The 12,301-nt window shown below is 42.8% G+C and overlaps 1 protein-coding gene across 8 annotated transcripts in view; it reads right to left on the bottom strand.

The window, feature by feature from the left end:
• Positions 1 to 1,536: 1,536 nt before the first annotated feature.
• Positions 1,537 to 12,301, bottom strand: part of MAP3K13 (mitogen-activated protein kinase kinase kinase 13) — a 171,278-nt gene continuing 160,513 nt past the window's right edge. For all 8 annotated transcript variants that reach the window (XM_040480993.1, XM_040480995.1, XM_040480992.1 and 5 more), the window contains 4 exons: positions 9,407 to 9,477; positions 6,646 to 6,943; positions 2,197 to 5,519; positions 1,537 to 1,956 (listed from right to left, as the gene is read on the bottom strand). In XM_040480993.1, the coding sequence (XP_040336927.1) occupies positions 5,418 to 5,519; positions 6,646 to 6,943; positions 9,407 to 9,477 (471 nt within the window). In that variant the 3' untranslated portion in view covers positions 1,537 to 1,956; positions 2,197 to 5,417. The remainder of the gene's footprint in view (positions 1,957 to 2,196; positions 5,520 to 6,645; positions 6,944 to 9,406; positions 9,478 to 12,301) is intronic.

Here is a 12,301-nt window from a genome sequence, read left to right as displayed (position 1 = left end):
CCAGAGAGTAAGCCTGGGGGTCGGGGGTCTGCTGAAAGTTTTCTTACAGTGGCCTTCCATCTGCCTAGGGGCTTGTCTCTACGAAATCCTGCCATCATGTTCTGGTCATGTGACAAGTTAACAAAAGCTTTAGTCCAACTCCTTTGGGGTAACCCTGTTTTTCAGAGCAGTGCTTTCAGAGCTCCCCTCTTGTGCCACCTGTCCCTGAGAAATGTTCCAGGTTCCAGAAGGCTCTTCCACTTGGCAACCTACTTCATTCCAGTTTGAATAGGCGCTTGCAGTACTGGCTGCAACATGCAAACAGACTAATGTAATTCTTACATGCTAGTCTGTGAGGTTGGTAACATTGGTGATACGAGTATAGTAAGTAGGACATTTATTCTATGAAATCAGCAAAGAAGAAAAATCTTGCTGCCTGGAAAGGCACTAAATTCATACTGACAGTACAAGTCAAAGTCTTAAGAAGAATATCACACTGTTTTGATACATTAGCCTCACAGAGTCTAAGAAAGAAGCAGGTAACTGGGACCTAACTTTAGCTTTCTGTTTATAGAAGGGGAGGGAGGAACATGCCTATTTAACACAATGAAATGACGTAAATGAAGAGACACTTTGGAATTCAATCCATCAGTGACTGGAAATTATTCAATTGGAATTGTAGTCCAAAAGGGCGGTGGGTGGAAGCAAGTGGCCTTTTTCCTGCCAGTGGTGCCGACCTCCACAGCCACAGGGTGGGCTCCAAAAGGAGAACACTGGTGTGGTCCTGTCCTTCTCCCTTCAGGGCTAACTCAAGATCTCAAACCACCTTGAGAAAATTAATTGTGAGGTTCGAGTTGGGATGCTGAAATAGATGTCCCCTTTTGCAATCAAGCTGTCATTGTTTCTCCAAGTGCTGTGTTATGAGAGGTTCTGAGGCCGTGTCCGGGCTGGGCGGGAAGGAATATGGCGATCAATAAATAACATCAGTCTTGGGTGTTAGGGTGGAGGTGATAGGTGGTGGTATGTGGTAGTATATTGGCTTCTGGTTTCGTGGAAAAACAAAACAGCAAACTGTACTGCAGAGCAAGGCAGGAATCCCTTGCATTCCAAGTATGTTCTATTCTAGAGAATTCGGTTCCAGGAAGTCGGAACATTTTACGAAAAGGGGGAACACTTGAGACAAAAAGGCATGGGGATAAAAAAGTAAATTAGTTGATCAGTGAGGATGCATTCACATGGAAAGGATGTGTCAGGGCTTCACAGTAGGGGAGGGCATTTAAAATTGGGTTGGTACCCGGAAAATCCCAAATCATCGTATCTATTACTTAGAGTAAGAGGGAAATTTAGCACAATGAGGCCCTGAAATATATGTCCAGTACTTAGTACGTCCTACTAAAATATCCTTAATTGTAGAAGGATGGTTTGTTGGTACTAAAGTTTTAAATATCTGAACTTCAAGTAGGCTGTACCAAATCCTTTTTGAGTAGGAGCTCCCCCAATCTTGCAAACAGGTCTAAACTTCAGTGGCAGTAAGGTCTATTATGATTTCAAAGGAAGTTGGCTTCTCAGTCCCTCTGCAAAGCAATTTTAATAGGAATTGTTACCAGAGGACATGCTCTAGAAATAGATGAAAATCAGAACCAATGTTCATCTGCAACACAGATTAAAACTCGTTATCTTGTAGTCAGTCAAAAACAGACGCTAAATGAATGTGGACACTGATCCCAAGGGGGTTAAGCTTTCCATCAACAATGAAGCTTGAAATCACAGTCTTGTGAGGTTCCTTAAAGCATTGTGGCACAGTCCTCAGGACTGAAGGATCAGCTCTTCAATTTCCTGAGCTCTTAGATTCAGCACTCCTCAGAGGATGTGGAGCTGTTCTCCAAGAAACACACACGGATTCAAAATTGTCCTGGTTAGCTCAAGGCAGGCAGTGAAGGGCAAGGCTGGGATAGAGAAGGCATTTCTCTTTTTAACCTAGACTATTTAAAAAAAAAATTTTTTTTTTCAACGTTTATTTATTTTTGGGACAGAGAGAGACAGAGCATGAATGGGGGAGGGGCAGAGAGAGAGGGAGACACAGAATCGGAAACAGGCTCCAGGCTCTGAGCCATCAGCCCAGAGCCTGACGCGGGGCTCGAACTCACGGACCGCGAGATCGTGATCTGGCTGAAGTCGGACGCTTAACCGACTGCGCCCCCAGGCGCCCCCATTAACCTAGACTATTTTTAACCTAGACTTTTCTGAAGCCTCTCGTCACTTCTACTAATAAATAAATAAATAAATAAAAGGGTTCAATGTGGAGCTTTATTCAACTCTCAACAATACAGTGAATGACTCATGATTCAACACTGTCTACTACCCTAACATGCTTATAACAGTTAACCCAGATAGGTATATGGCATTATCATATTTGGGAATTCAAAAAACATCAAAGTTATGAGGTATCAGGTGTGGGTTTTCGAGGAAGACCATCACTAAAAGATGTAAGACAGAAGCCGACCCTCCTGTTTCCTTTTGCCACTATAGGTGGGCAAGAACTGGACGAGCTAAAGTGTGTTTTATGGTGGAGAGAAAGGGGACATTGACTTGTTCCCAGAAAAAATGAACCAGAGAGATTCATAGTTTAGTGTGGTCTGAAGTCTCAAGAGATGAACTCTCAGTTCCCAGAAGAAATGAACCAGAGAGATTCACAGTTGAGTGTGGTCTGAAGTCCAAGGATGGAAAATATGGCCTTTTAAGGTACTTTTCCGGCCCAATCACCCTCTAAGTGAGTAGGCCTCCTTCTAGAATGCCTCTAGTCTTATTACGGGATGACATCATAGCTAGGCATTTTATGTCAATGTCATGATATACATATTCTTTTTGTTTGCTTGTTTCTTTTTATGTTTCCCTGCTACTCCCAGCCAGGAGAAATAAAAAGTTGGTACTATGGGACCTGGAAAGAAGGAGATGACAAACTGTGCTGCCCGCTCTTGAATCTGCCTAACCCATGGGCCCCGGGCAGCAACTCCCTAGGTCGGCTCCTCCCAGGGGACTAAATAATTCTCTTTTTGCCTCTAATGTAGTCCCATGATTTTATTTCTTAAGAAACTTGAGAAAGTTTACAGCTTCTGAAGTATTTGTCCATTCACTCAGTCATCTGCCCACCCGGGAGCTTTCAGGATCAAGTCAAAGCCACAGTGCATCCACTGGCCTCCAGGGCAGAACCCGCATCCTCAGATGATTGTTGTTGCACACAGAAAATGAGGGAATACAACTAACATGAATACCAGGGAGCTCCCAAATGGCAGTTCCATTTTCATTCCTTCATAAAAATCATAAAAACCCATAATTATTCATGGTTAGCAATAAACACAATCATTGTGCTACACTGTAAAGCCACACCTTCTGATCGACAGAAAATGAGAATGATAATTATTATAAAACAAAATAACAATGATAATAATGCCATAACTTAAGATCTTTCATGTAGTCCAGCTACAGAATTTATACAAAATGGAATAATTTAATGCAAACAATACTGCTCTCTGTATAAGTTAAACATTTTCCTTCATCTTACCTAAGAGCTATAAATTATAGACACTAAATTTTAAATCAACGACTCAACATAAAGTGTAAACACATGGAGGGATCAGACAAGCAAAGGAAGTGCTCTAAATTCCCTCCACCTTTCCTTTTTGGCTGATGCAATCGGCGACCCCCAGCGGAGGGCAACGTTTTCATCTTTGTTGGAAATAGTTTAATACCTGTAATGTGTAAGTCTTTCCTAATGTCCAATGTGATGCAGTGTCGAAGAGTCAAGCCATGTTCTTCAGGTCTTGAGCCTAGAGAGGTTGTTTGACAGTAACCTATCTTGGAGACAGAGATGGAAACTAGGCCAACACCCGTTTTTATATAAAATTCTAGATAAAAATTTCCTTGAAGCTGAGGCATGATGAAATTCCTTGGGATGCTTTTCAAAGACCGTGACCCCAGAGACAAGCCAGGACCTCAGGTCTTGGACAATGTAAAATCTCTCTAATTGCTGCTCAGCATCAGTTGTTCTTTCTATAAATTTCCAGATTCAATTATTTCCAACTGCATTGATCCAAAGTGCAGTAAAATACACTTTACCAGTTGCGTTTAACAAAAATGCTATTGTAATGTGGGAGGGGTTGACTTTTACAAGTTGCTTATGCTGCCTTTATCCTGATAGTGGTAGCCAGGCACTAAAGCTTCCCAGATAGAATGAGTTAATGAATAAAAACAAGGGGGTGGTTCGGGATTGGACTTTGGACAGACTCACACACATGCTAGCTGCCTTCAAAGTCTGTTCTGTTTGAATCAATATGACTCTAGTAGACAAGTAACCTGGTTCCACAGAGGGGTGATCTGATCTTCTTCACGTAGCTGAACTGAGACATTGTGAGAATGCACTTTCACAAATTCCACATTTGCTTTTCTAATACTGTTGTAAATTTCCTTTTTCTCTTTTTGGCACCCCCTGCCTTTTTCCCTAAAGGAAGTGGTCAACAGGTGGAAAGGAAATAGGCTATAAGAAAATGGCACTTGAGTCTGAAAAATCAACACGTTGGTCAAGGTAACACATTTGTCAAGGTAATGACAATGACAGCATTAAAAAGGGAAGCATTTGTCAAAGACAAGGCTTGATGCTATCTGTAAGTCTCACTACCAAATGCTGCTTCAAGTTCTTGAAATGAAATCAGCTTCCAGATGTGTAGTTGTCTTTTTTCCTCCTAGAGGAAGCACATGCCCTCAAGGACCTTGGGTGCAAGTATCTGGTCATCAGTCTCTTCGAGATCATTTCCATCACCCATGTGGGCAAGCTGGTTGAACTTAATGTGGTCTGTTGACAAGTTACCTGGAATTGCTTTTCTTTGTTTTCTAAAATAATCAGTATGTCTTGCTCTGGCTCTTCTTCGTCTCTTATGGCCAAAAGAACTGGTCCCCTGTTCAAGTAGCAATAATATCTCCTGGCCCCACAAATTACCAACGATGTTGCTCCTAAATTCCACTTCTTTCTTTCTTTTCTTTCTTCCTTTATCTCTCTCTCTCTCTTTCTCTCTCTCTCTTTTTGCAAGAAATTATTGTGTCTCTCTCTATATTATATATAGTTCACTCTTTACAGTACAAAGTGTTAAAATGTCAAACAAAAATAAATATCAATGTTACAGTAGCTAGAATATTCAATAAAATAGATCCCTGCCATTCTTGATTGAAATGTTCAGTGAGACTTAATTTCATTTGGATATTTTTTTCCAAGAGATTTGCGAAGTCTCATGTTCCTGTTATTGCAGCTCATTTCTAGGGGTAAGAAAGAGGAGGCAGCTCTCTTCCCAGACGAAAAAGCAGGGAGAGAGTGGGAAGAGTCTGGGGGTGGGAAGGATCTGAAATGCCAGTATAGTCATGATATCTTCAGGATGGGTTTTCTTTCATTACCAAGTAGCAGAGTTGTAGTGTTTATTGGTCCTGACTGTGGCATCAGAACACTCTCCATCTGAAGAGTCACAGTCCGATTCTTCAAACTGCATAGGATTCTGCAAAGTCGAGACAAAAGAAAACCTTAATTTGTTTGGGAAACCACTTAGTAAACATGTATGGAACGCTTCCCAGAGGACAGGCACTGTGCTGGGTTGCTGGCTATGATACATGAGACCAGGTCCTGTCCTTGCAGGGCTTCTGGAGAGAGAAGACATATAAACATGACATGGCCTTCTATGTGGAATTTAAGAAACAAAACAGATGAACAAGGGGAAGGGAAGGAAAAATAAAATAAGATAAAAATGGAGAGGGAGGCAAACCATAAGAGGCTCTTAACGACAGGGAGCAAACTGAGGGTTGCTGGAGGGAGGTGGGTGGGGGATGGGCCAAATGGGTGATGGGCTCTAAGGAGGGCACTTGTTGGGATGAGCACTGGGTGTTGTATGTAAGAGATGAACCACTAAATTCTACTCCTGAAACCAATACTACACTACTATACTATATGTTAACTAACTGGAATTTAAGGAAAATCTTGGAAGAAAAAAAATGATGTCGATGATGATAGCAATTATAGCAATACCACCTCAGCCCCATTTACATAGTGTTCACTATGTGCCAGGCACTGCTGTAAGTGGTTTTCATCTAGAAATTCATTTAATCCTCACAAGCACCCTAGGAGATAAGTGCTGTTAATCACTCCCACTTTACGGATAAGGAAACTGACCTACAGGGAGGTTAGTAGCTTGCCCAATGCTGCGGTCAGTCAGTAGAGAACTCAGGCTGGGATTGGCATCTAGGCAGTCAGATTCCAGGTGTAAACTTACAACCACTATGCTATCCTGCCTTCAAAGGCAGCACTGGACAGGCATTGAAGTGTTCCCTGTGCTATGAGAGCATCATCCAGGGGACATGGAGAGGGGAGGCTCGTACCCTTAACCACAAGGGAGATGGGGTCAGGAGAAGGAGATGTTTGAGTTAAATCTTAGAAGAAAGGATGCCCGAGCAGTTCGATGTTTGTGCCTCATTTAGGAGAACTGCCTTTATTTCAGGGAGCTCTGTGGATCTCTGCACTTCTACTTACTTCCAGGAGGCAGTTGTTTTATCTTATACCCTAAATGACTTGAGCATGCTCTAAACCCAAAGAGCTATAGAGATCAGAGGAGAAGGGAGGAGAAGCCCCACCTCGTAGCCACGTTCCTCCGCACACAGCTTGCCCAGAGACATCTGCGTCTTCACGCGGCGCACGGCGCACTCCTTGTCAGAGAGCCCATCTGAATGCGAGGATATCTCAATGGGGATCTCTGGCGTCTGGGACAGCAGGTCATCTAGCTTCTCGGCCAGGCGGTCTTCCAGTTTATCCGCTAACTCATCAGGACTGTTGGAGTGGTCGCTGGTATTTCCCTCCTCTCCATCAGACACAGAGAAATTCTCAGAGCTAAAGGTTGAATACGACTGGCAGCTGCTGATACAGCGATGGGGCCTAGAACCACAAAAAACCAGAGGAACTTAATCACGGGAACAACTACTGTTCTTAGACCATAGCCTTGGTGAGAGGTTTTCTAGGTTTCTCCCTGCCCCCGAGGAAGACTCGAAACTCCAGGTGGATAGACACTATTAAATTTTTTAAGACCAGTGCTCTAACCCCTGAGCTATGGAGCCAACACTATTACATTTTAAAGCAAACGAGAAGGAAATTTGCATTTCCTGTTCATTTGGTTTGTATGTTTATGTGGCTAAACAGTACACTCCACTGTTGATGGCTACTACTGGTCTTTGAGAAACTCAGCAGCTCACAGATCACAGATCACTCAGCAGATCACAGTTGTGTACACGCATGCATGGTATGGAAAAGTTCAAACTGAAATTCAGCTGCTTATACACAGACCTCCCAGATTCTTACAGGTAAACGAGTCTTGAGAGATTCTTTGGTCTAACTCATTTCTCAGGCCATAACACTGGAGCCAGACAAGGAAAGTGACTTGTTCCAGGCCACACCATCAGAGAAGGCAGAGCTGCAGCTTGGGCCGGGTCTACGCATACCCTGCTCAGTGTCATTCTCTACCAGCTGCATTTCCCACTGGGCATGGCGGCTGTGGAAGGCCACGTGTGTCCACCCTGTCAGCCAACCCCCAGTGCAGATGAGCTTGGAAGGAACGTTCCCTCTGCAGCTATGGCCACTGCTGAGTCAGCTAATGACTGATTCCTGTTAACATGTGGGTTTAGCACAGATGAGGCAAAATCTGCAGGGGGTGGGGAGCAGAGGGAGAATTTGCAAAAGTTCTTCAGTTTTTCCCCATTGTTTATAAGTAGCCTAGCAAATAAGAATGCTGTTAGTTCACTTTGGTTTCAAAAGAAAACAAATAATAAAAAGAAGACTGACTTTTTCCTCTGTCATTGTCAGATCTTTCTGTATCTCTTAGTACAAAGTGATTTTGATGGCATACGATCTGAGCCTCGCCAATGACAAGGTCAGGTGATAGGCTGCAAGGCTGGGGGGACCAAGGACACCTGAAAAGAGCCTGTGGGAGAAGGAAATTAAAGTAGGACTTACACAACATCTCAAGGCTAGGAATCCAGAAAAGAGATAGGGAGCAAAATGTTATAAAAAGGAAAACCATGCAGTAAAAACATACATATAATTTGCATCATGGCCAACAAGAAAGGCGGGAAGCCATTAGGTGGGCTGAGTGTATGGTGTGTCATGGGAACAAAGCTGGGAGTCACGTAATTGTGATGTCGGTAGAGTGAGTTCAGAGAACGAAAAGACATTTTACTCAGATTCAATCTCACTGCATAGGAGAAACCAAGGAGGCAATAAGGCAGCAATAGCAATGTGGCAGGAATAGCTCAGGGGATGAGAACAGATTTCAATTCTTTGTACAGCGTTGGGACCCAGAATACAATTTACCAAAGGAATCCCTTGGTTTGCAGAGAATTCCTGTTTCTGGGCAGGTACACAAACCTTTCTGGCAGATTCTTAGAGCCATATTCTTCAAGAACAGAATGCCTAATTGCAGAAAAGGCTTTATTGGAGGAAAACTACCTTCCCCACTCCTACATAAGGGCAGCTCTTTTCTACAAGTAGGGGGATGTAGTACTTCTTTAATTTACAACGACTATTTCTGGCTAAGCACGAAGCTATTTTTAAGGCTGGGTTGAAGGAGGACTCAACCTAATTAATTATACTTAACTTCAGGCATAAAATCCAAGGCATGGAGAGTGCTATGGGCTGAACTGTGTTCCCTCCCACCTCCACCCCAATTTGTATATTGAAGCCCTACCCCAGTGTGACTGAATCTGGAGATAGGCTCCTAGGAGATAATTAAGGTTAAATGAGATCATAAGCGCAGGTCCAAAATCCCATGGGACTGTGATCTTATAAGAGGAAGATATTTTACCTTCCCTTCATTCCCTTCTCCACCTTCTCTGTCCCATACTCCCCCACCTCAACCCTGTAAGGACACAGCAAGAAGGCTGCTGTCTGCAACCTAGGAAGAGAGTCCTCACCAGGAACCTTGATCTGGGACTTCCCAGCCTCCAGAACCGTGAAAGATAAATTCCCATTGTTTAAGCCACCCAGCCTGTGGTATTTTGTTATAGCAGCCCAAGAGACTAATAAAAGGAGGTACACCAGAAACCAATGATATTATCCACAAAACAGCATGGCCATCTCTCATAAAATTCCCACTACATTCTCAAATGCACATTGAATCCATATTTATACTCCTCATCTTGAAGCTCCTAAGAAATGAATTCTGATGAACTAGAATCTGCTGTGCATAGCCAGCCGCCAAAATGTGGCAATGGGAAAGGAAGAATTGTGAGTTCAAATCTCCCTGCAAGGTGGTTGTTCGAAGGTGATCTGTGACTGAACAGGAGGTATGGCAAACTCAGGGTTTTCCCCATTACAATGAAAGCAGTCACAGGTGTTTATTGGTTTTACCTCTGTCTTCGTGGAAATTCAACTTCACTATCTACTTCCCCTTCTTCTTCTTCTGAGGAGTCATCTCCACTCTGAGGAGAACAAGGGGAGAGTTTTACCTCAATCTGTCTCTCTCTCTCTCTCTCTCTCTCTCTCTCATACACACACATACACACACACACTCCATATAAAAGATTTAATTATAATAAAAAGGCATTGAATAGTAGTTTGCTGAATGTCATCTTTAAACATATATGTTTTCCTTTATTCATTCAGCAACTTTTCCTCAGTGTCCATGATGACTGGGTCTGTGCTCTTTGCTGGAAGACACACAGACCTGAGTAAATGTGAGCCTTGCCCTCAGGTAGGTGAGGACTCCATGAGACTGTCCAAGGTGAGCGATGAGGAGGGGAAACTAGAGACAAGGTCTGGATTTGGGGGCAGCCTTGTAATTATTGTTATTCATGGTTCCAGGCCCTGACACAGGGACTCCACCAAGAAGTGATCTTTCAATTCTTCAAAACCTAACAACTACTTTCCCCCTTTTATGTCACCAGTCACCTTTTCACTAATATTATAGTTACTATGCTTATATCATTTGCACTACTAAGGCATACATTATTTGAGGGTCAGGCCATATCTTGTATTGTATTTCTTATTCCACCATGAATACAACACTGCATACACTGCACTAAACAGGTGCTCAGTGCATTATTGAGCCCGCATATTGGCCAGGATAAGGGAGCTCTGCTTGGGACATCTGAGGCCTCGTGATTGCTAGGGCTCTGTGGTTCATCTGGAAGTCTGGGTAAGTGTCCTGAGAAGATGATCTTCCTTCACAGGAAGAGTCCATTTCTCTTTGAGGACATAAGAACAGTCACACTTAAAATCAGCTGTCCTTACCCACAGAATCATGATGCACTGGATTACTATCACCCCTTGCAAGGTGGGTAACTGGGCCCAAGTAATCGTACCAAAGTTTGAAGATAATTTACTTTTAAAGTCAGGTTTTTAAAAAACATTTTAAAAAATGTTTTTATTTATTTTGGAGATAGAGAGTGACAGAGCATAAGTGGGGAAGGGGCATAGAGAGAGGGAGACACAGAATCTGAAGCAGGCTCCAGGCTCTGAGCTGTCAGCACAGAGCCTGATGTGGGGCTCGAACTCACAGACTGTGAGATCATGACCTGAGCTGAAGTCGGACGCTTAACCAAAGGAGCCACCCAGGTGCCCCTTAAAGTCAGTTTTAATATACTATCACTCTTACCAATTTGTATTCTGATATGCCTTTTTGAGTAGTAAAGACAGGCATGGGGTTATACTGACTGCCGAGATGAGCATTTACCCTAGGCATACCTTGGAAGTGTATCCCGGTCGAGAGAAGTTGAACTGTCCTGTGGGAGTGCTGTTCCAGGGAGGCCAAATGTATGGGGTGTGTGTTTCCTGGCCCGTGGGCCCAAAGAATGCATCAAAATGGCATCAGAATGGCTCAAAGGTACATGTTACTTGGGAGGGGACTGGGGTGACTGCTAAAGGGTGCTGGGTTTGTTTATGGGATGATGAAAATATTCTAAAATTGGTTGTGGTGGTGACTGCATAGCTATGAATAAAAGCACTGAGTTGTACACTTAATAGGAGAGCTTTACGGTATGTACATTATATCTCAATAAAGTTGTTACTGAAAAAAATACATGTTACTGGCCATATAGGGAGTAAGAGCACCCAAAACACAACTTAATCTCTGGGAATGCTTAGTCACTCGGGAGAAGCACTCGGGAGAAGAAATACAGTTCTGAGATAGTAGCCCTCAGCTTCAACTTCTTTTTTTTTAAATTGAAGTGTAATTAATTTTTATATAAGTTCCAGGTGTGTAACATAGTGATTCAACAAGTGCATATATTATGCTATGCTTGCCAAAACAAGTATAGTTAGCATAGGTCACCTTACAAAGTTATTACAGTATTATTGACTATATTTCCTATGCTTTACTCTTCATCTCTTGTGACCTATTTATTTTATAACTGGAAGTCCGAACCTCTTAACCCCCTTTACCTATTTCACCCATTCCCCCACCCCCACCCCTTTGGCAACCACTAGTTTGTTCTCCACATTTATGAATCTATTTCTTCTTTGCTCATTTGTTTTTTAGATTCCACACATAAGTGAATGATATGGTATCTGTCTCTTTATGTCTGACTTATTTCACTTAGCATAATACCCTTTAGGTCCATCCATGTTGTCACAATTGGCAAGATTTCATTCTTTTTTTAAAAATTTTTTTTCAACGTTTTATTATTTATTTTTGGGACAGAGAGAGACAGAGCATGAACGGGCGAGGGGCAGAGAGAGAGGGAGACACAGAATCGGAAACAGGCTCCAGGCTCTGAGCCATCAGCCCAGAGCCCGACGCGGGGCTCGAACTCACGGACCGCAAGATCGTGACCTGGCTGAAGTCGGACGCTCAACCGACTGCGCCACCCAGGCGCCCCAATTTCATTCTTTTTTTATGTCTGAGTATATCCCATTGTATGTATGTATGAATATATGTATGTATGTAAGTGTGTGTTGTGTGTGTGTGTGTGTATAAGTGCGCACACACACACACACCATATCTTCTTTATCCATTCACCCATTGATGGACACTCAGGTTATTTCCATATCTTGGCCATTGTAAACAATACTGCAATAAACACAAGGGTGCACATATTTTTTCTAATTAGTGCTTTTGTTTTCTTTGGGTAAATACCCAGAAGTGAAGTTACTAGGTCATAGGGTGGTTCTATTTTTAATATTTTGAGGAACCTCCATACTGTTTATCATAGTGGCTGCACGAGTTGACATTCCCACCAACACTACACATGAGTTCCCTTTTTTCCACATCCTCTCCAACTTGTTATTTCTTATCTTCTTGATGCT

The sequence above is a fragment of the Herpailurus yagouaroundi genome, unplaced genomic scaffold (genome assembly GCF_014898765.1).
Source record: "Herpailurus yagouaroundi ecotype Mexico unplaced genomic scaffold, PumYag 159, whole genome shotgun sequence".
Lineage (NCBI taxonomy): Eukaryota > Metazoa > Chordata > Mammalia > Carnivora > Felidae > Herpailurus > Herpailurus yagouaroundi.
The sequence above is the reverse complement of the archived record's forward strand: the minus strand, read 5'-3'. Positions and strand labels throughout refer to the sequence as shown.